This window comes from Typopeltis vanoorti, chromosome 22, assembly GCF_054136105.1.
Source record: "Typopeltis vanoorti isolate ZY-2024b chromosome 22, IOZ_Tvanoo_1.0, whole genome shotgun sequence".
Taxonomy (NCBI): Eukaryota; Metazoa; Arthropoda; class Arachnida; order Uropygi; family Thelyphonidae; genus Typopeltis; species Typopeltis vanoorti.
Window position 1 is genome coordinate 26478338 of NC_143570.1, and position 24819 is coordinate 26503156.

The 24819-nt window shown below is 38.3% G+C and overlaps 1 protein-coding gene and 1 pseudogene across 1 annotated transcript in view; both read left to right on the forward strand.

Annotated features, from left to right (window-relative positions):
- Positions 1-1068: 1068 nt before the first annotated feature.
- LOC150094255 (NADH dehydrogenase [ubiquinone] 1 alpha subcomplex assembly factor 4) overlaps positions 1069-24819 on the forward strand; it is a 40508-nt gene continuing 16757 nt past the window's right edge. Inside the window, exons 1-2 of the mRNA XM_090411841.1 lie at positions 1069-1220; positions 16818-16912. Coding sequence (XP_090267967.1) covers positions 1073-1220; positions 16818-16912 — 243 coding nt within the window. The 5' untranslated portion in view covers positions 1069-1072. The remainder of the gene's footprint in view (positions 1221-16817; positions 16913-24819) is intronic.
- LOC150094256 (5S ribosomal RNA) lies at positions 11824-11941 on the forward strand (annotated as a pseudogene).

Genomic DNA, 24819 nt, shown 5'->3' on the forward strand with positions numbered 1-24819 from the left:
GCGCCTAGATCTGGGCACAGTAGTCAAGGTGGAGTCTTATCAAGACTAGATATAGAGGATGAGAGGAACAATAATTTGCTTGTCTCTGCTCGTCAAAGTATTTTTCAGTAACTACTTATATATAAATTGATGATTCGTCCTATACTCACCTACGCTTCTCCGGCTTGGAGTCATACTGCTAATGCTAATATTCTCAAGTTACAACGTGTGTAAAATAAATGTCTAAGAACGATCCTAAACGCACCATGATTCGTACGAACTGTGCAACTTCATCGGGACACAAATGTCCCATATATTTACACCTTCATGCATACTATAGCAACTAAGTTCTTTTTAAAAGCATTCGAGCACCCTAACAAACTGATTCAACTAGCTGCAAATTACGACGCAACAGATTACTTCAAACATAAAAGACCAAAAGCCATCTTAAACTTCAATTCTGATTACTAATCTTCAAGCCCACTCAGGGCAGGCAATAGGCTCATAAGTTTTTTCTCACTCACAGTTTCCTCACCAGATAGCGGGGAATATGAAAAGCATTTGCTTCACCCTTTAGGTCATTAACGTTGTTGCTTTCAGTGATGGCTAAGAGTGAAGACCTGCCGTTCACAGATTTTGAAATAGCTATTCATTTTAATAAATTAGAGAATTTTTTCGGATATCCTTTTTTTTTTGTCTTTACCGGGTTATACAACATTGCTTTGTATGGCCAATCTCTGTAGATTTCTGGACTGTTTAACAGGTTATTTCTGTTTTAATCTCACTCAGGACATGGTGAAGCTTATTTAGTCTTTTCATTTGATTCGAATAGCTGATGTCATATGGCGATGAAAGCTTTTTCTTCTAGAAAAATTTTGAGATTATTTCTTCCGCAAAACACAGAAACTTTCCTACGAATACATGCAGTGGGTATCTGTTACCTCTTAACTTATCTGTCAAACAGACGTGCATTGTTGAGACAACTTAGTTGAGAAATTCTTTTATTTTATTTTTAAATGTGCAACTTCCTTTCGTGATGGGGGCGTTAGTAGCAATCGATTGTGACATTAATTTTCTGTGCTAGACTGCAGGAATGGGTCGAGTGTTTTCTGCTTTAGTGAAACGTCCTATTAGAACATATAATGTTGAAAATAGAGCGCAAAAAATTCTATCTGCAGAAAAAGCGAGACCAGCACCTCGACACCCAACTACTGTTAAGAAATATGAAGAATTAATTCAGAGTAAGAATTTTTAGTAAGAAAAAACAACTTTCAAAATACCTACACAAATGCACCCAAATTTATTATTGTTGTTATGACCAGTTTTACCCTTTTAATGAAACCCATTAGAATATATAATATTGAAAATAGAATGAAAACATACACACTGTATCTAGTATGTACTAATAAAGCGAAATCGGCACTTCAACACGACTGACAACAAGTATAAAATACAAAATAACTCAAATTTTAATAATAGAGCGACTATTTGCTCTTGATATAGAACACATTTAAATACGGTATAATATTATTTTTGTCTTTCGCCAAAACTTTATAGGGTTAGGGAGAGTGAACAGGGACACTAGAAGATATGTGAAATATTACAAATAAAAAAAAAATCGCAAAAAAAAAAAAAAAGGTACATTTTGGCTTTTGATTTCAAGAATAAATTCAAGTTGAACAGATGTCGTTTAGTTTTAAGTTTGGTATTATAAGCTTAAACGATATCAAAGGAAAGATTTCAGTCAGTAAATATTTTAATAATATGAAGCAAAGCATCAATATTCAATGAAGTTTAAACTTAAATCACAACTTTTAAACATGCAATGCATAATAAAAGTTTCAAAATAAAATCTGATATTACCTTAACCTTTATGCAATGAAATTTGGGTAGTGGGTTTGGAACCACTTAAAGTTTGATAACAAGCCTTTATATATAAAGGTTTATTATCAAATTTATTATTATATAAATATATATAAAGCATTTTATAAAAATTATAAAGCATATTATATAAATATATTTAAGGCTTTATATATATATTATAGAAACCATGCTCTCTATAGCAGAGTTTTTGGACTATATAAAAATAAATTAAAAATACAATATATATATATATATATATATATATATATATATATATATATATATATATATAGGATTAGGAGCTAAAATAACCAAGCATATAAAATTGCTTGGTTATCCTAATATATATATATATATATATATATATACATATTGATAAAAACTGAAAAAAAAAAACCTTAGCCCATCCATGATACAAAATGTACTATAAGTTTGCAAATAGCTTTAGTGGGCTGCAGATGAATTTCATCGCCTGATGTGAGACCACTACTCTGCTTGTTATGGGTCTGAAGTGGCTTGAAAAAGTTCCATGTTTGGTCTCTAAACCAGCATTTATGGACCATGTAAGAAAATTAAAAAAATAAATAAATATATATATATATATATTAGAGTTACCAAGTAATTTTATAAGCTTGGTTATTTAACTTCTGATCCCAAGTATGCAAACAATTAAGTTTGTGCCTGAAACATAGTTCAAGTCTAAAGATGGTAAAACACCTTGCAGCAACTTCTGTAGGTAAAGTTGATAAGGCTCTGTATTACTAAAACCTTGGTATTTAGGGTCTAGCTACTCACTGAGGAGACCTCAAAAAAGGTTGAAACCAGTCTGGGTAGTGACCCCACCCATAATGTATTGCAGTATACATCTTTTAGTGAGATGTGCCTTACATTATGGGAAAATACTAAGAATAGTGATCAGAGCTTTACCCACCTTTACAATGAGTTGCCCTGGTGTTATACCATCTTTAGACTTGAACTGTGTTTCAGGCACAAACTTAATTGTTTGCATACTTGGGATTAGGAGTTAAATAACCAAGCTTATAAAATTACTTGGTAACCCTAATATACAGTATCTCCAAGTGAAAAAAATGTGTGTGTGTGTGTGTGTGTGTTGTGTGTAGAAAGTATTTTACCTTGGGTATAATAAATGTTAAAAATACCAAGCAATTTTTAAACCTGGTTTTACTCCATTTCCCAAGTAAGCTAACAGACAAACAAGTCAAGTTTGTGCCTGCAAGTTATGCAAGTCTAACTGATCCTACAGGTAGTGCAAGACCAAGGCAACTCGTGGTAAAGGTGGCATAAGCTCTGATCACTAATCTTAATATTTACCCTTCATTTACCCTTAATGCCAAAACACATCTCCAAGAAGGGGATGTATGATGTTTTGTATTAAAGGCAAGGGGCCACTACCCAGACCGGTTTCGACCTTTATTGAGGTAGAATGGGAGTTCATGTCTCTCATCATAGGCCTTTGGAGAATAAAGCATGCTGAGGGTCAGCAAACAGTAAGAGAGGAGAATAATGAAAGATAGAATAGGATAGTAGGAGGTAAAAGAGGCCTCAGTCAACCTGTTTAGCCTTATATGGCTAATTGGTCTGTGACACATATTCTCAATTTATCTGTTCAAAAAAAAAAGAAAATTTAACCATAAAAATTTTGACTAAAGTTCACTTATAAATTTATCCTTAATAATTTTGTTAGTTATCTATGAAGAAGATCCATTGACCTGTTTTGAAAACAGTATTTTCAGTTAGAACATTTTTTTTTTTTTTAAATTACATAAAAATTAAAGGACTTAAGGTCTGGTCAGTTGAACTGAAAGGGAACAAAATAAGGAACTTACAGACCTGGTACCACCGGGACTTAGAATGGGATAGAAGACTGGCCCGGGAGATGCCGCTCACAAGGAGCAGCACCGCCTCGCAGTAAGCCTTCGCAGCCCAGGTTCTCAGATCTACCCCCCCTTATTTGGAGTAAAGGAAACCGTGCCAGCGAAAGCTTTGTAGCAAGGAAGAACAGAGTGGTTGTTACTTTTCCTAGGGAGAGTTAGGTGGAGTTTTGGAGATACTAAAGAAATATACAGGGCTTGATGCATCCCTGTATAAGAAAGCATATTTTCGGTGGTTTGCAGTATTTGTTCACAAATTTAAAGTCGCCTAGTAGATGTTTCTCTTGCACAAGAAATTTAGGAAGATAAAAAAAGAAACCTTTCCTTATTCTTGCGTACATTAAATTTGCGTCCCGTACCTGGGATTTTTTCCGTACCTTCCAGATGTGATACTTTAAGACGTTAATTAAAAAAATGGCGAATTTTTGGGTCTTGTTGACTGGTGGCGGGAATTGCAGGTGTATGACCTCTTCTAGTGATAGCATCGGGATTCCCAGTGCTGTGCTCAGTCTTTGCCAGATGCGCTGGGCTGGTGGGCAAAAATAAAAGAAATGCTCCACCGTTTCCATGCCCCGGCAGACATCACAAAAGGGATCGCACGGACTGGGTACGTACTTAGATTTAACCTGTTTCACCCGGAGCCGCCCATAAGCTATTCGCCAGGCCAGATCCCGATGAAAAGGCTGTCCCCAGCTATTCTTGATGTTTTTAAAGAGAATTTCATTGTTTGGCCCGAGGTTTGGTGTATCATGCCTGGAGAGTTGGAAGAAATCCCAGTATACTGCTTTGGGTTTGTGTGTGAGGATTTCTGTTCCTTTGTCTCTAAGTACTGTGAGTGATTTTACTAGTGTGTGGTACCACTTGGGCACAACTCTTGCACGAGGTCCAGCATAGTCCGTGGTTCCAAAGAGGGGGAGGAAAAGTCCTATAAAATATCTAATTAGGAGGCCTGAAATATGGTTTGAGTTTAAGGCCTTCCGTACGGTTTTGAATGTATTTGCATAAAGCAAGCTTTTGAGATCAGGCAGAGCGTACCCCCCTTCTTCATGTTTTAGTTGCAGGTATTGTTTTTTAACCTCATGTTTTTTTTCATTCCAGAAGAAATCTATGAGTTTTTTGGATAATTGGTTTTCTTGTAGCAGTGTGATGCCTGTGATATTGACTGTGTGCATCAGCATTGGGGTAATGATTGTTTTTATCACTGTGGCTCTGCCATAAAAGGAGAAGAAGGTCGGTTTGAATAGACTTATCCTTTCTGTACTTATTTCCTGTAATTTTTTAACTGGTAAAGCTAGCGACTCAGAAAAGGGAACTCCTAGTATTGTTAGCGGCTGCATATGCAGCGCTAAACCGTAGGGAAGTCCGGTGTTATGGAAATTTCCAAAATTTTGATTTTGGTTTTTTGTGCATTAACTCGGAGACCACTGACTATGCTGAAGTTTTGCAGTATGTCAAGATAGATGCAGATAGACTCAGAGTCTCTGAGTGTGGCCACTATATCATCTGCATATGCTACTATTTTGCACTGTCTGGAGACTTGGAGCAGTGGAATACCATTAATTGCAGGGGTGTTCTCTATTCTTTTGATGAGGGGTTCTAATGCTAGGGAAAAGAGAAGGGGGCTTAGTGGGCAGCCTTGCCTAACCCCTCTCTTTATACTGATTGGTTCTGTCAGAAACCCATTAATAGACAGTTGTGTCGAGGCCTCCACGTACATATGTTTAATTGTACGCCGAAGTCTCGGGCCTATGCCTACTTTTTTTAGGGTGTCCTGTAAGTACGTGTGGCTGACGCTGTCGAACGCTTTTTCCAGGTCGGTGGAGAGAAGTGCCAGGGGATATTTTTTTTCCTTGGCCAGTCTGATTAGGTCTCTTAGCAGGAAGAGATTAAATTCCATAGATCTACCTGGGATTCCATAGACCTGTGAACTTGTTATTATGTTTTCTATTCCGCCTTTAATGCGTGTACAGATAATTTTTGCGAAAAGTTTATAGTCTAGGTTAGTTGACAAGGTCCGATCTCGGTCTTTTTTGGGGATAAAGATTGTATAGCTCTTAGCGAATTCCTTGGGGATGTTTCCCGAAGTGAGGAATTCGTTAAAGATCTTTACTAATGCTGGCAGTACAAGGTCCCAGATAGATCTATAGAATTCTATCCCCAGTCCGTCTGGCCCTGGGGTCTTTTTTGTCTTCATCGTTTTGCACGTAGCTTATTTCAGCTGCAGTTATCGGCCTGTCATGCAGGGCGCTAAGATGCTCGGGAAAACGATTGACGTCCCACTCACTGAAGTCATCCGTGCCCTGCTGGTCAGCGAAGATGCCGAGATACTGCTGGTGAAAGTGACGGAGTATTTCATGGGTTGAATTTAGAATCTGGCCTTTCTCCTCGATCTGGTAAATCATTCTTTCATCGTTTGCTGCCACCCGTTGTTGATTGTAGAATGTGGCGGAGGGTGTTTCCAAATTTCTGAGATAGAGTCTCGTGCGAAAGTCGAGGTCATCGACTCTACTCTGCCGCTCTATTTCTACCTGTCTGATAGGATGTCCGCAGGGAACTCCGCTCCGTTCGCTTGACCGGTACCAGCCGAGTTCCCTGTAGAGATCCCTCAGCCGTTTATGTTGTTGGTAGACCCTTTCGCACCCACATTTTTGAAACAGTTCATTAGCCTACCACTTAAAGTGCAGCCAGTTTTCCCAGTCCCAGTTGATGTTTGTCCATTCATCACAGAGTTTCTGTAGCTGGTCGCTAAAAAGACTGGGAAAGGTAGGAGGAAGCCTCCAAGGACCTCTGGGAGTGTAATTTTTAAAATGACCAATTTGTGGTCTGTTGACATGTTGTGTGCTGTGGTGTGACGTGTCCTTTGAACATACTGCTCCAAGTTTTGGGACACGTACACCCTATCTAGTCTCGTCGATATCTGGCCGCGGCACCACGTTGTTTCTACCTTCGATGGGTTATTCCTCCTCCAGACATCGACGAGATCAAAATTTACACAGCATCTTTTTAGAGCGGCGGTTCTGCCGGTTCCAGAGTTTGCGTTCCCGCCTACTTTGTCCAAACGTGTGTCTTCCACACAATTCCAGTCCCCGGCTACTATTAGGTATTCTGCTCCCAAGAGGTAGTTTTCAAGGGCAGAGAAGAAACCGCTTCTGTGGTATGGGCTGTTCGGGGCGTATACTGCAACAAGATGGATGGTACGGCCACCGTACTTCCAGTCCACCGTTATTAGACATCCCATGGCGTCCTTCTGGACGTTGAAGAACCCCCCCCCGCGATTGGGGGGCGAATTAGTATCCCCACCCCTCGCGAGTGAGCATTCCCAAAGCACCAGTAGCTGGTGACTGGGTAGCTTCTCGAGAAGTTCTCCACGTCCCAATGTTTATAAAAATGGGTTTCTTGAATCAGGAGGATATTAATTTTGTACCTTAACATTAGCTTCCAGACAGTGCTTTGTGCGAAGGGGTTGCGTAAACCGTTGGTGTTTAAAGTGGCAATTTTAAAATCCATGTTGGTATTTGGAGGAAGGGGGGGTGTTGTCTGTTTGTTGCTCTACATGTTCCACCTGTGATTCACTATTGGAGCTGTTTGGAATATCCATAACGAGGTCGTTTTGAAATTCCATTTCTGTGATGCTATAAATGTCCGTGCTGCAGATATGCGAATGGGGTTCTGCAGGTTGGTCCGCTACTGGGGATAGGTTTCCTGTCTTTGTTACCGCCTCCTCAAGGGGCTGGGTGCCTTCACGTAGGCTTGTAGTTTGGATGTTGTCCATTTCATCTTCTGACGAGAGTAGGCTGCTTTGTTTAGCCTCTTCTGTTTCTGCCTCTCTTGTGCGCTTTATTGGGGCACTGGTTGTTACAACTTCTTCCTCTTTGCTGCGGGTTTCGAAGTTGGCTGTTATTTCCTTGATGTGGCGGGTTGCCCTGGGTGTCTTACCCGTTACGGGTTTCATGGAGGTTGTGTTTTCTGCTAGTGTTTCTTTTTCAGTCTGTTGCTGGAGCTCTGGAAAATCGCTCCCTGATGATACCTCAGGTTTACCAAGGGGTATAGCCCTGATCGGTATTATGGTCCCTCCAGCTGCTTCTGAGAGTGTTCTGTGCGAGCACGTGTCCACTTTATGGGTCAAGTCCCCACATTTAAGACAAGCTTCTGTGCAGTTTACTATTTTGTGCTCTGTTGATTTGCAATTCCTGCACTGTAGTTTTGGGCATTCTGCCCCTAGGCGACCCTCAGAGTCACATCGGAAGCACAATCTTTTAACACCTGGGTAGTTAACCATGACCCTTGTTTGGCCCACTAAAATGAAGTTGGGAACTTCCTTTTTCATATCCATCTGTATTTCAACGTTGCCTGTTTTCCAGCCTTTGTAATCAGCATGTTCAAATGCTTTGATATTAATAATATCGCCTCATTGGCTAAAAAATTTCTTGACGTCTTCATTCTCCAGGTATTCCAAGGGAAATCTAGTTATTCTTAACGTTTTCCGTAAACTCCCTATTAAATAAGGTTTGATCGTTTGTCCCGCACAGGGGGAACCCTCTAATAATTTGCTTCTTGTTTGGTCATTTTTGACTACAATTTGGAATCTTTCTTTTGAGTACGGTGTGAAACCGTATATGTTTTCTGCCCCTACTGTATCTATCGGTGCTTTCACTAATGTCCGCTCATCTGGGAGCTGCTTGACCTCGATGCCAAGCGTCCTGGTTCTGGGAAAAAAGTACGGCATTGTTGAGGGAAAACCTAACTACTGGCTGTAGAAGGGGGGGAGGTAAAGGAGGGCAAAGTCGGGGAAAGCCCGGTGTCCCTCGCAACAAGCGAAGAGATACCAGAAGGAATGGGTAAAAGAGCCAATAATAAGAAAAAAAAGGTCTTACCAACGCCGAGGTACTTCTGTAGAAAGTGAGCATGGAGCTCTCTCTTCGGGCCGCGGGAACTGGATCCTCTTTTGGACTGGTAGGCACAGGCTCTTTCTTCTTCGAACTGGAGCTCTCTTTTACGTCTTGGCAAATAATGCTGCGAAACGATCTCTTTGGCTTAGAACGGATGTCTCTTCAGTGGGAGCTAGGCTAGAAATACCAAGATAGAAATACCAAGATTTAGTAATACAGAGCTTATAAGTATTTTACCAGAACAAGTTACCATAAGGTGTTTCTAGCCTGGCTCCCACTGATGAGACCTCAATAAAGGTCGAAGCCAGTCTGGGTAGTGGCCCCTTGCCTTTAATACAAAACATCATACATCCCCTTCTTGGAGATGTGTTTTGGCATTAAGGGTAAATATTAAGATTAGTGATCAGAGCTTATGCCACCTTTACCACGAGTTGCCTTGGTCTTGCACTACCTGTAGGATCAGCTAGACTTGCATAACTTGCAGGCGCAAACTTGACTTGTTTGTCTGTTTGCTTACTTGGGAAATGGAGTAAAACCAGGTTTAAAAATTGCTTGGTATTTTTGACATATATATATATATATATATATATTGTAAAGCCTTTCTTAGCCCATCCACAGTACAAATGTACCATAGGATTCCAAAAACCTTTCCTAGGTGAGAGCTACATTAAAATAAAAGAAGTCATCTAGAGGATCTTGCATTTTTTTTTTTTTTTTACCATGTGGCTTTCTTTCTGTAAGCTGTCAAAATATTCCACCCCTCCTATTGTCTACCAACAGTTCTATCACGCACACAAGAGAATAAATACTCTGATTTTGTGGCTTTCTACACAGGCAGTTCAAAATTGAAGGACCTAAGGATCTTCCTGTCTTTCCAAACAGCATTATATTATTATTATTATGTGACACCTCCAAGGAGTTCAAAGACTAATCGAGGGAGGGCACCTACTGGTGTTGTACCATCTTTAGACTTGAACTGTGTTTCAGGCACAAACTTAATTGTTTGCATACTTGGGATTAGGAGTTAAATAACCAAGCTTATAAAATTACTTGGTAACCCTAATATACAGTATCCCCAAGTTAAAAAATTAATTACATATATATATATATATATATATATATTGTAAAGCCTTTCGCCCATCCTCAGTACAAATGTACCATAGGATTCCAAAAACCTTTCCTAGGTGAGAGCTACATTAAAATAAAAGAAGTCATCTAGAGGATCTTGCATTTTTTTTTTTTTTTTTACCATGTGGCTTTCTTTCTGTAAGCTGTCAAAATATTCCACCCCTCCTATTGTCTACCAACAGTTCTATCACGCACACAAGAGAATAAATACTCTGATTTTGTGGTTTTCTACACAGGCAGTTCAAAATTGAAGGACCTAAGGATCTTCCTGTCTTTCCAAACAGCATTATATTATTATTATTATTATTATTATGTGACACCTCCAAGGAGTTCAAAGACTAATCGAGGGAGGGCACCTACTGGTGTTGTACCATCTTTAGACTTGAACTGTGTTTCAGGCACAAACTTAATTGTTTGCATACTTGGGATTAGGAGTTAAATAACCAAGCTTATAAAATTACTTGGTAACCCTAATATACAGTATCCCCAAGTTAAAAAATTAATTACATATATATATATATATATATATATTGTAAAGCCTTTCGCCCATCCTCAGTACAAATGTACCATAGGATTCCAAAAACCTTTCCTAGGTGAGAGCTACATTAAAATAAAAGAAGTCATCTAGAGGATCTTGCATTTTTTTTTTTTTTTTAACCATGTGGCTTTCTTTCTGTAAGCTGCCAAAATATTCCACCCCTCCTATTGTCTACCAACAGTTCTGTCAAGCACACAAGAGAATAAATACTCTGATTTTGTGGCTTTCTACACTGGCAGTTCAAAATTGAAGGACCTAAGGATCTTCCTGTCTTTCCAAACAGCATTATATTATTATTATTATTATGTGACACCTCCAAAGAGTTCACAGACTCATCGAGGGAGGGCACCTACACTACATCTCTCTGTTTCCACCACGAATTTGTCAGATTATATCTGCACAAATTCCGTCAGAGTGTAACAACTTTACAGCTGAGTTTGCATTAAAATACATCATACTTCATTGCTACCAAAGGTGTATAATATATTCAGACTCACAAAGTTCTCTTCAGGCAGTAAAAAGTCTAGAGTAACAGAAAACCATAGATCTATCTAGAAAAAAATTATCCATTTTTAATTGTGACCTTCAGTAGTGAAAATTAATTTATTAGTTTCTTTCTTCAGTACAAAATTCACAATTAAAACTAGGGAAAATACTTTATATGCTTGTATTAATAGTTTTTAGTTCAGAATGTTCAGCCTTGCTTTTTGGTGTATGTCCAATAAAAACACTATAGCCTCAGCACTATATGTGTCTATCAAATACTTGAAAATATTAAGTACAACATTTCTCCAAACCAACACAAGAAATGCTAAATTCAAGGAATTTTTGGCTAATTGAAGGCTTCGATTGATGATCCATTCAAAATCCATTTGAGGTCATTCTTTACCAGAATCTTGATCACAATTTGTTTTTCTGAGATTCATTGTGATTAAGCCTTATTTACATGATCAGGCTGACACAAATATTGTTGCCACAGTACTGAGAAGCTTCCTGAAACTGAAAATCATCCTTTCAGTTTCAGGAACTGAAAAGGTTTTCAGGTTCAAGCTATCAGGCAAAGGTCTTGCCTGATACCTTGAACTAACATCGTTCATTCACTGTCACACTCCCCAATTTGAACTTCATATTATTGCAGTACATTCATTAGAAATCTCATCATTCCAAGTTCATTATGCTTTACACTTACTAAACATTAAATTGATGGCCATTATCATTTGCCCGCAATTCCAGCTTATTCAGATCATTCTGTTAAGTGCTGTATATCAGTAGCATTTCTAATTGTCTTGCTTATCTTTGCATCATCACCCAACAATTGAACATCTCCTGTTAGGTCTGTTCCAATATTGAACAACAGTGGTCCAACGACTAATCCCTGTCAATAGTCAATCCTTCTGTAGCACAGTTGATATTGAAGATGCTCTTTGGTTGTAAAGACCTAGGTTCAGATCTGGTCTAGAATGTTATGAACTTTTATAAAGGTGGCAGTCTTATACTAAAACAGCAGGGTTTTTCCTCAAAGAAACAAGTTTTTGTCAGCAGCCAGATCAGTTTGAAAGCACCAGTTTTCGTCTGATCACTGAAGTTAAGCAAACCTGAGCCCAGTTAGTACTTGGGAGAGTGCCACCTGGGAACCCTGGGTGCTGCTGGCATTAATTATTTTTTGCCAACCTGGCTGGCCAAGTGGTCAGCATATCCACTCTTCAGCCAAAAGGCTGTGGGTTCAAATCCTGCCCATGGCAGGATTTGAACCCACAGATGTTTGGGATGTTTGTGATTGTCTGTGGAAATACTAGTGATGGTGGCAGTTGGCGGTAGATGCTGTTGGTGTAGTTACGGTCAATTGGTGGAGACAGAGTTGTAGAGTAGGTGTCCTCCCTCAATGAGTCCTTGGACTCTCTGGAGGTGTCAAATAATAATATCCTGTAAAATGCCTTAACAAAGTCCAAGAGCATCATACGTATGCATTCCCTTTATCCAGTCATGCCATAACTATTATAAAATACGAACAAATTGCTCAGACCTACCTCCTTTTACTAAACCCGCACTGTTCCTTGCAAAATATAGTTTGTCTGTTTCTGTTTGTGTGTGTTCTTACCAACTTTTCTAAATTTTGCACCATCACTGCCACTGCTCCAGAGGTGCTGATACATCAGTAGTTAGCGTCATCAGTTTTTGAACAACTCTTGTATTTCACACTGGCATACATTCCTGTGTGATCTTTCCTGAGCTGAGAATCAAATTACATCAATATGTTAATGGCCAAACTAGTTTGCTGAACATTCCTTTAATACATGTGCTGATATCCCATCTGTCCCTATTGCTGAATTCTTATTTAGCACTAGTCTTCTTCTCGTGCACCTCTATCTCTTCATCTAGCATAAGGTATAATTGTAATATGTTGCATACACCAGGTTGATAGATCTTAGTAAAGTGAATACTCATTTCAACAATTGCTTTGGCTTCTAACACAAGGGTACTGTCTGCATTCAGTAATCTTATTCTTGTTTCTTTTACCTGTTACATATAAAATTCTTTTGGATTGCCTTTAGCCTGCACACTAGTTTCTTTTTGTACTCCAACTTAGCTTTCCATACAATGCTCATAACTTTAAAACATCACAATGGATTATGGCAATAATGAGGCTGACAATGACATGCAGAAACAGAGAGGTTACAGTTCAGGCTACATATGGATTATTGTTGTGTACAGATTTGGTCACCTGTTTTTCAAGGGGATGAGGATCTTTTGGAGAGGATCCATCAAAAAAAGTTTACTAAATCAGTATCAGGCCTATGGATTGTCAGATACAAGGAGAGATTGAGGAAAAGCAACTTGCAGAACCTTGTGAATACAAGGTTCTGCAAGTTGGATATGATTGAGACATATAAGTTTGTAAGGGGGTTGTTACCAGATTAATGTGGAGGAGATTTTTCATAGAGTAGAGGCTATCTCTGGAAGCTGTATAATGAGAGTATGAGCAGGGTAGTGAGAAGCAGATTCTTTGCATGGAGAGTGATTGGTGTGGAATGCATTACTTAAAAGTGTGGTGAGTGCAGAAACTGTGAATGGGCTTAACCACGCTACCGGCCAGAACGTATATATATATATGTCCACATTTCCATGGATATGAAGTGCATATTAAAATTGTAATACCATTGATATTACATTGAAATTTATGATGGATACGAAGCTTTTGAGGGTGCATATTTGATCTTTAATGGCCGGTAAGGTGGTTAAGGCAGTTCAGTGATTTTTTTTGCATGAGAGCGTATGGCCCCCCCCCCCCCCCGAGTCCTTTTTAATATGTGGAGGTCAGATATTAATAGTAGTAAGTATTTCATGACTCCTCTCATCCTTATTCTTGTAAATTCCTTCCGCATCAACATCTTCTTTTGGATCTTCCACTTAATAAGGTTGGACATCCATTTCATTCCCACCCTATTTGTCTGTGAAACTCTAGGGGCACATTCAGATGCTGCATAATTTAAGCATTTCTTCAAAGCTTAGCATGTGGGACAACAGGACATGCCAAAAAACTTTTGCATGGAATAGGAACACTGACCCTGAATATTCAGAATGATTTGAGAGGAATATCCATTTTTTTGCAGATGCAAGATAAGGGAGGACAGTAATTAATAATGGTGATGTACAGATGCTGCACAATAATTAATATAGGTTGACGGCAGATATGTATTATATTGATGAAACGACTGTATGAAATTGATGAGGCTAGAGATTTAGGGGTAATGGTGGTTAGAGAGTTGAAGTTCAGTTTTTCAGCTGCTGGGACTGAAAGCATCACATTGAAGAACATGCTGATAAGTAGAGATAAGGAGTTTTATTATCTCTTTTTTATACAGCTTTGATATAGCTACACCTGAACTACTATGGGAAAATTTGTTTCTTGGCGATGTAGTAGGCTAGAAAGGATCCAGAAGTGAGTCATCAATGACTGGTCTGTAGAGGATAGATTGAAGGGGTTTGTGAATTCCAAAGCATAGTTGATAGGACAGGTTGAAAAAGAAGGGGATATGATAGAAACACATAAGTTATCAAAGTGGGATTTTATAGAATAGATACAGACAAAAAATTTTCTAATACATGACGGACAGGCAAGAATGAGGCTCACTCAAGAATGATCACTCCTTGAAATTGTATATATGCATGTGGTTATCAAGGGAATGAGGACTAGATCTTTTGCATAGGAGTGGCAAATGAGCAGACTGGGTTTCTAGAGATAGTAATATTTTTTTTTCTTTTTCACTGAATGAGTTTAAGGAGAAATGTGAAATGTGTGTGCAAATAAGATTCGTATGAGCCTCCCGCACTGAGTCTTCAGACTCCATAATATTAATAATGAGTATCTTTATACTAAAAAGAATAGCCCACCAAAGTAATAGATGGTACACTGAATAATTACTCATTTACATAGATTTTGACCTTGTATATTGAGTTTATGTACTAATTGATAGCATACTGATAACTTAAAAGTTAGAATCCAAATCCTCCCCTTTGAGGAAAATCAAACTCCATTGATCTCTTCTTAAGAAAATTCTGCATATATCACTGGCACTTTGTTATATGAGGTAATCATATACAATAAAAATATAACAACTGAAATGCTATCCAAAAAAAAAAACTTATTGTTACATTGGCATTGATTCTGTGAGATGGAAATATTCTGTTAAAATATTACCCAATGTTGAGAATTAAAATAAGAGAAATGAAAAAGGTGTAAGACTGTAGGAAGTATGATATGTGAATGATAAGTAGAAATAAGAAGTTTATTATCTCTTTTTATAAGGCATTGATGTAGCTACATCTGAACTATTGTGTGCAGATTTGTTTCTTGGTGATGTAGTAATGTTGGAGAGGATCCAAAAGCAATTGATACATTATGACTGGTCTCCAGAGGATAGATTGAAGGGGGTTTATGGCTAAGGTCATGCTTCTCTGAATGAGAGTTGTAATGGAGGAGAAAATTAGAGAACATAAGGTTTAGAGCAGCCTAGGCAGAAATATGAGCAAGTGAATAAAAGTACCATGAGAGTACTAGTACCAGCAAGAAAGGAAGGGAAGCAGTGCATGTGAAAGTTAACAAGTAAATGCAGTTTAGCCAGAACTGGTAAAGATGAAAAATGAAGTGAAATGCATATGGCATGAAATGAGATGATTTATAAATATAATGGAAGGGGACAAAATAATTGAGTGAAAAATAGCCGAGAGAGAGAGAGATATTTAATGATTTAAGAATGGTGATATATAAAGATTACTTTATTAGAGATGTGGTGAATGAGAGAGAGTGCAATGTTTGTTTTCTAGGAGGGAAGATAAGCAGGATGATTGAATCTTTGGTTATAAGGAGTACGTGAGCAAGAGGAGTTAGCAGCGTATGATTTTTTTGAATACAAGAGACCATTAGAATGGATATCAGAAAGTTATTGGGGAGAGTAAAAGATAACATTATAGAAGGTAAGCTAGTCATTATATCTGTTGGCAAGGTATGATAATAATGAATTGAGATGGTGAAAGAATTACATTTGAATGGATTTGGTTTGAATTAACTGGAGAGGCTGAGTAATAAGGGAGTTAAAGGTGAATGGGAGATCTGAGTAAGTAAGAGATGTGAAAAGCAGAGAGAGAGAGAGAGAGAGAGAGACAGGGTATAAGAAGAATGCATTCATGCCTAAAGCAATAATGAATATGTGTGTGTGTGAGAGAGAGAGAGAGATGATCAGCTTAACAAAGGAATGGTCTAGAATAGGTCATGATAAAGGAGAAGCCAAGGTCAGGTGTGTAAGAGTTACAACTAAGAAGTAGTATGAATAGGACTGATCATATCCAAAAATGAATCACCATGTTTGTTTATGTGTATAAGCATTATAAATAAGGGAGATGAAAGTGGCATATCAATTAAATGGGGAGATGGGATTAAATAATAGATTAGTTGGATAGGAAATTGGCCAGGAATATCCTGTAAGAGGAAAGTCACTTGTGGTGTACTGCATGATCTGTGTCAGAGTCATTATTGGGAGAGATTTAAATGGGAAGTGTACTTTTGGTTGTTTGCAGTTGATTCAAAGTTGAGGTATTAAAAGAGGCATGAAGCAGATGGTGTGGCTCTCCAGGAAGATTTGAAGACTGTTTCTGAAATGAAAGTTCTGAAATTTGGAAGGATAGGATACAGTGTATATACTTGATTTGTATGTGGAGGGGGGATGGAAAGAGGATTATTTTGAAATAGGCAGAGGAGATAATTGAAGTCAAGATTCCAGCCTCAGACTTAGCACTTGATACCATTGTTTATAAATGGTAGAAATGGTATAAAAATCCATACTATATGTGTTAATTTGTATTTTATTATTATTTATTTATTTTATTCTCTGCTGACAGTTTTTATTTTTGATTAAAATTTATTGGAAATATCTAAAATAAAGCAATTAAAAAATATCACTTGTTTGTAAATTTTTAAGTATAGTTTTTACACAGGCATAATGTGACATATATTGTTTAATATAATTGCAGTGCATCCAGAATTACAGGCCATTTCAAAAGAAGAAAAATCTGAATATTTGTTGGATAAAATGAAATTTTTGAAAGTCATATCTGAAAAACCTCCAGTAATTACCTTATTTCATTTTTGACATTTTTTTAAATTTATTAAATGATATATAAGGGTTGATCAAAAATTCTCTAACTTTGTTGGGATGGGAATTAGTTAATATTTACAAACATTTGCAAAAAAAGAGGGAGGGTTTGTAAATTATTTAATTGTATCTTTGTAATTTTGTAATTTTATATATATATATATATATATATATGCAACTTCACTATTTTTTTAATCAACTCTGATATATTAAATCATTGTACTAAATATACATGAATTTACATTTCAGTTATCATTATAAATTAATATTTTGAATTATGAAAATTAAATGGGTGCTTAAGGGTCAAAACTGTATAACCGAGAGGAGACCTCCACATAGCCTTTAAAGGAATGCAGAGAACTGACCAGGGCTTCTGACCTAATGTCCAATCCTCACCTTCTCGTGGTGCACCCTGTTAGGTATCTACCTGGATATTGAACAAACAAGGATGGGCTGGCAATTTGGGATTTAGCCAACCAAATTGTATTCTTATTGGCTTAAACCACAATATAATATGATGGTACAAAATGACAGAATTGTATATCAGCTGGGGTGTTGCCCTGTTAAACAAGCCCCCCCTCCTTGTTTTCTTCAGGGAACCAGGGCAAACAGCAAAAAGTCAGCTACTGGAAAAAATCCTAAAACACACCCTAACTCAACATCACCAGAGTTCAAGATCAGTACTATCAACATAAGAAGCCTGAATGGCAAAGAAATGGAGCTAGCTGAGGAATTGGACAAGTACCAGATCGACATAATAGCGAGACTACAGGAGTAACAGAGAGTGATGTCAAAATGCAAGATTTGGTGAAACGGTTATTTAAAATGAAATGACTGTGCAGAATGATATTACACATTTAGTGGAAACAAATGAAAGTGTGCAAAAGAATAGAATGAAAGAAAAAAAGTTAAAAGAGGTGACAAATGATTTGAAAATAGCAGTGTATGGAGATTCCATTGTTAGAGGAATCTCCATACACTGAGCAAGATAATTCATACTTTGGACATAAATTAGAAACAAGCAAGAGAATTGGTGGTAGTTGTGGGAGAAAATGATTTAAGTGACATAAGGAGAATGTAAGGGCAAATATCAGGAGGTTATTGAGGAGAGTGAAAGATAACAGTATAGTGAGAAAGATTGTCAGTTTGTTGCCAAGATATGGCAATGCTGAGTCGAGGAGAGAGCCAGGATCATGAATAGTATGCTAGCAGAGCTATGTGAGCAGAAGGAACTGCAGTTTGTGGATATATGATGTATTTGAGGGATGCATGGAATTATACAGATTTGATGGATTGAATTTGAATGGCTTTGGAATGAGTGAACTGGAGAAACTGTTGCTAGATGGAAATGCAGTGTGTGATGCAAGCAAGAGATCAGAAGTAAGAAATGAAGTAAAAGATCAGGACAATGGTATTAAAGTGACAGAAGTACTTGGCAATGGAAACAGTAGTAGTTAGCGAGATGAAGAGAGAATGGGAATGCGAGAGAAACAGGGGGAACCCAGGTGGACAGAGAGACATGGCATAGGGAGAGTGGATGTTGGAAATAGTAGTGTGTGTATATATATATATATATATATATATATATATATATATATATATGTATTCAGGGGATGATAATATAGAAATGGAATAGATCAGGATGTGAGTGGGTAAGCCCCCCCCCCTTATAAATACAACCAACAAATAGCTTTGGTAAGACTGGTTATAGACCAAAGCAAACTGCTTTATTTACAAATGCCAGGAGCATCAGAAATAAGGGAAATGAAATGATTTCAATGATTGAGTTTCAGTTCACCCCAAAATTATTGAAATAAGTGAAACGTGGTTGAATGAAGATGATATCATAATGGGAATAGAAATGGAAGAGTAGAATGTTTTTTGCAGGTAGAAAGGACACGAAGTGAGGGAGAGTGCTGCTGATGTTAGCAGGGGAATTATGTCTACATAAGGTAAATATAAACGAAGGAAATAGTGACAGTGGCTATTAGACAGTATGGTATGAGATGAAGGTGATAAGAAGACATATTTAGTTGGATGTTGCTATAGGTCAGGGAATATGGAGGATGATGATGAAGAAATGTATAAACAACTTGAGTTACTAAACAAAGGAAGGGTGATTATTATGGGCAATTTTAATTACTGCAGTATAGATTGGAATGAAGAGATAGCATTTGGGAATGAGGAAAATGAATTTCTTGAGTTCTTGAGAGTCAGCTATTCCATGCAGCATGTAAAGAAGGTTACATGAGGATTGAGAGTTTTGGATGGATCTGATCATTTCATCAGAGGATGCAATTGTGAGTGGGATTTTGCACTTTCTTCAATAGTGAGAATGATCATGAAGTAATCACCTTGGTTGTTGCTAGCCATATGCAGACTTCCGTGAGGAAACAATATATATTGAAGTACAAGGCTGGTGATAGACAACTTGGAGCTATAACATGGAATGAGGATGTGAATGTATCTGAAGTTCAAAAGACTGAATAAGATAGGTGTAAAATGGATGAATGATTGGATTAAGCATGAAATCTGGAAGAAGAAGAAGGCACTTTGGAGGCAGTACAAGATGAATAATGTTAATAATCAGTTACATGAACCACTTGCATAAAGGTTGTGATAATGTTGTGACTACAAATTAGTCATCTGTATATTTGGAGTTGTGGTTAAGGTACTAGAGAGAGAGAGATTGGTGAGAACCAGGATACAGAAATTGGTTGATAATAGCCATATTCTTTGTGGTTGTCAGCATAGGTTTGTTAAAGGGGTATCATGTTTTACTAACTTACTTATGTACTATAACAAGGTAACAAATGTCTTGGACAAGGGAGATACATATACAGTGGTATACTTAGATTTTGCAAAATCTTTTGATGGACTGCCACATGACAAGCTTTTAAATAAATTGAAACAGATGGAATTGGATAACAGACTTCTACGTTGGATCATTGACTGCCTGTCAGATAGGTATTAGACAGACAACTTTGCATCATTTGTAAACAGCTGCATATCACCAGTTAAACCCATCCCAATATCATTAATATTATTATTATTATTACAGGTATCTCCATGGAGTCAGTAGACTCATTGCGGGAGACCCAAACTAGCAAAACAATATCTGTCATATCTCTTCTTGAATTCATTTACAGACGAAGAGCTCACAACTAAGTCAGGCAATGAATTCCACTCATTCACCACCCTCCAGGCAAAAAACCTTGTTCTGACACCTTTGTTAACCACACTCTTCTTTAATTTCCAGGGATGACCTCTTGTTCTTCCATCACTATCACACAGCTGAAACATTTCCCCTGCATCAATCCTATAAAAACTTTTCAGTAATTTAAATGTTTCTATCATATCCCCCTCTTCTTCGCCTATCAACCAATCTCTGCAATCCACAAGCTCTCAATCTATCAATGTAGGGAGCATTTTTTACATCACTCACCAAGTTGGTCACTCTTCTCTGAACCCTCTCCACAGCCTCCTCATCTCCAAGGAATCCAGGTGACTAGACCTGAGCACAGTAATTCAAATGTGGAAGTATCAACGCTTTATAAAGGGGAATAATAACCTCTTTATCTCTGGATGTCAGTGTGTTCCTCAACAACCAAGTAATCCTATGTGCAATCTTGGACACCTTAGCAATGTGTCCTCTGAACTTCATCTCCCTATCTACCAACACCCCTAAGTCCCTAGCCTCATCAATCTCTTGGAGTATCTTTCCATCAATGTAGTACACAGCTGGTAATCTTTTAATCCCAAAATGCATGACTTTACACTATTTACAATATTTACAATATACAAATTTAACAACAATGGTCCCCAAACTAACCCCTGCGGCACACGGCTAGTGTGCCGCAGGGGTTAGTTTGGGGACCATTGTTGTTAAATTTGTATATTAATGATATTGGGATGGGTTTAACTGGTGATATGCAGCTGTTTGTAGATGATGCAAAATTGGGGAGAGCAATGCAGAATCAAGCAGATGTTATGGCTTTACAGAAGGACTTGAATAGATTGCATGAATGGGGAGATAAGTGGAACTGCCAGTTTCAATGTTGCAAAGTGTAAGGTTTTGAAATTTGATAAGCAATGACAAAATGCAATACACTTGATGAGGAAACTTTAAAGGAGGTTAGAGGAGATGAGAGATCTGAGAGTGGTGGTAGACAAGGACCTGAAATTCAGGGGTCACATTGCACAAGTTGTGAAGACGTTACATTGGATAATGACAATGATGCATAGGATCCTGACATGCAGAACAAAGAGGTTATGATGCCATTGTATAAGGCCTTAATCAGGCCTCATATAGATTATTGTGTACAGATTTGGTGACTGATATTTCATGGTGACAAAGGTATGTTAGAAAGGGAGAGGAGATTCACAAAGATCATCAGTGGTCTTTGGAATGTAGAGTATGAGGACAGATTGAGAGTATGTAAATTGCAAAGCCTCGTAAATAGGAGGAAGAGGGGGGGGGAATATGATCGAGACATATAGGTAAATTAGGGATTATTATCAGGTTGACATGGAAGAGATTTTTCATAGAATAGGAGAGAGATTGTGTAGAACAAGAGGCCAACCCTGGAAACTGTACAAGGAGGATGTGAGCAGAGGAGTGAAGAGAAAGTTCTTTACATGGAGATTACATGGAGAGTGAGTAAAATGCATTACCTGAGTGTGTTGTGAATGTAGACACATTGAATCAGTTTATGACACAGTTGAATGAGCTTTGTGTATGATTGTGTACCTCCCATGATGAGCCTCTGACTAAATGGAGGTCAGATGTTAATAAGAATAATAATTTTCATAACAAATTTATTATAGCAGTTATTCAATTTAGTCGGTGAATCCTGCATGCTTATACTGGATTTATTTAAAAGCATAACATCATCTTCATAAAATAAAGAGCTAAGATTAACATCTCCAATTTTGATATCTGGTTTAATACCACTATCCTTCGTAATGTGATTTATATAGGTGATGAATAATAGTGGAGATAATGTTCACCTTTGTCTCAAGCCTGATTTAATATCAAATTATCCTCCTGTACCTCCTTCAGTTCTAACTACAGACTTACAACTCAAATATATGAGCATTTTGAACAGCTTTCTTCTTGGCACCTTGTCATATACCTTTTTCCAAATCTATAAAACTTAAATACAGATCCTTGTTATATTCCCATACTTTCTCAACTATTTGTCTTAAAGTGAAAATTTGATCCTGACAATCTCTGTTTAGCCTGAACTCAGCTTGTTCTTCTCTAAGCTTTCCCTCCACAATTTTTCCTAGCTGTTTCTCAAGTATATTTGTATAAATTTTACCAGAAACACTTAGTAGGGATATTCCTCTCTAATTCTCACATGCAGTGTTATTTCCTTTCTTATAAACTATGCAGTATGAAGTTGAAAGTTTATTTTTCGCTTGGTCAGACTATAATAAATTTAGTTTAATCCTTTATCCAAGTGTGTGCAAACAAAGTTTGCGCCTTATAGGAGGAGATGACCTTGCTAATGCTTCTGCCTGGTATCTCCACTTGGGTCTGGCTCCTACTGAAGAGACCTCAATAAAGGTCGAAACTAGTCTGGGTAGTGGCCCTTCCCTTAATGCATAACCGCAAGGAGATGTGTTTTGCATTATGGGAGATACTGAGATAGGAGTGTTGGTAGCTTTCTCCACCTTTGCAAGGAGTTGCCCGGTGTTGTACCACTTTACCTCAGTCCTGAAGATACTTTCAGGGGCAAACTTTGTTTGCACACACTTGGATAAAGGATTAAACCAAATTTATTTATGCAGTATGAAGTTCTAAAGCAATCAATCAGAATTCGACCCTCTGACCAGGCCTTCTAAATTATGCTGTATGAAACCTCCATATTTGTGCATTTCTGGCTGCATATGATGTAGTTCAGTTGCCTTTCCACATTTCAGGTTTTTGATAGTGTTGTCTTCCTCAAGCATTGATATTCATTTGCAATTCCTCTTGAAAATATTCTACTACTGTTCTGCTTGTTTCACTTAATAGTCTTTCAAAACAGTTACTCCGGAGCTTTAGAATATCTTTATCTTCAGTATTCACGTCACCTTTATCATCTCTGATTACATCTGGAAAGTTTAGAGAGCAGGAGGAGAGTTGGTGGTGGAATAATGATGTACAAGTGGCAGTGACAGCTAAGAGGAAGGCAAAGCAGAAGTGGGATGAGTCAAGAGTGGAAGAGGACAGAGAAGTGTACAAAGAGAGAAAGCAAGAAGCCAAGCGAGTTGTGGCACAGGCAAAGGCCATGGCATATCAAGACCTGTATGATCAATTAAAAACCAAGGAAGGACAGAGAAAAATTTACCAACTAGCGAAATGTAGAAATAAAGCAGCAAAGGACATCTTACATGTGAGGCAGATCAAAGATGCTGAAGGAAGAGTATTATGGAGGGATGTGGACATAAGAAACAGATGGAAAATATACTTTGAGGGACTTTTGAATGAGGAAAATGCAAGGACTCTCAGAGGAGATGGGCAGCCTTCTGAGGGGATGGTGAAGAACATCAGTAGAGTGGAAGTGACGGAGGCCATGAAGAGGATGAGGAATGGAAAATCGGTGGGCCCCGACAGAATTCCAGTGGAGGCATGGAAGGCACTGGGGGAAGAGGGAATTGACCTGCTGTGGGACCTGTTCATGAAAGTTTGCCAACAGGAAAATATACCCGAGGAATGGAGGGAGAGTACTCTTGTCCCCATCTACAAGGGTAAAGGGGATGCACAAGACTGTAAAAATTACAGAGGAATAAAGTTGATGTCCCACACAATGAAGATCCTAGAAAGGGTTCTTGATGGTAGATTGAGGAAGGAGGTGGAGATTGCAAAGGAACAATTTGGCTTCATGCCTGGTAGATCAACAACAGATGCTATCTTTGGGTTACGGCAGATGATGGAAAAATATCGAGAGAAACAAAGGGAGCTACATCTGGTATTTATTGATCTGGAGAAAGCATACGATAGAGTGCCAAGGCAAGAAGTCTGGAGGTGTCTGAGGGAGAAGAAGGTGCCGGAGAAATATGTCAGGTTGGTGCGGGAAATGTACAGAAATGTGAAGACAAGTGTTCAGACCTGTTTGGGACAGACAGAAAGTTTTCAAGTAACAGTTGGCTTGCATCAAGGGTCAGCATTAAGTCCGTTTCTGTTTAATATTGTGATGGAGGTGGTAACAGAGGAGGTGAGAGAAGATGCGCCTTGGACAATGTTGTATGCAGATGACATCTTGTTGTGTGTAGATTCAAGAGAAGAAGCGGGAACTAAACTGGAAAGATGGCGAAAAGTACTGGAAGAGAGAGGTATGAGACTGAGCAGAAGTAAGACAGAGTATATGTGTTGCGCAGTGGGCGGCGGCCAGGAGACAGATCTGGAGCTGGAAGGAAATGTCATCAGGAAGGTGAGAGACTTTAGATACTTAGGTTCAACAGTGGAAGAAGATGGAGGAGCTGAGAAGGAAGTGGGATGTAGGATACAAGCGGGTTGGAGGAACTGGAGGGAGATGGCTGGAGTGTTATGCGATAAGAGGGTGCCGATCAATCTGAAAGGCAAAATTTATAGGACAGTAGTGACGCCAGCTATGACATATGCTATAGAAACTGTGGCCCTGAGAAAAAATAATATCAGCAGGATGGAAGTAGCAGAGATGAGAATGCTTAGGTGGATGTGCGGTGTGACCAGAAAGGATCGTCTGAGAAATGACTATGTCAGGGGAACAGTGAAAGTTACGAACTTAGGAGCGAAAATACAGGAGGCAAGGTTGAGATGGTTTGGTCATGTGATGAGGAGGGAGGACGAACATGTGGGAAGAAGGGTCATGCAGATGGATGTGCAAGGAAGGCAGAAGCGTGGGCGGCCA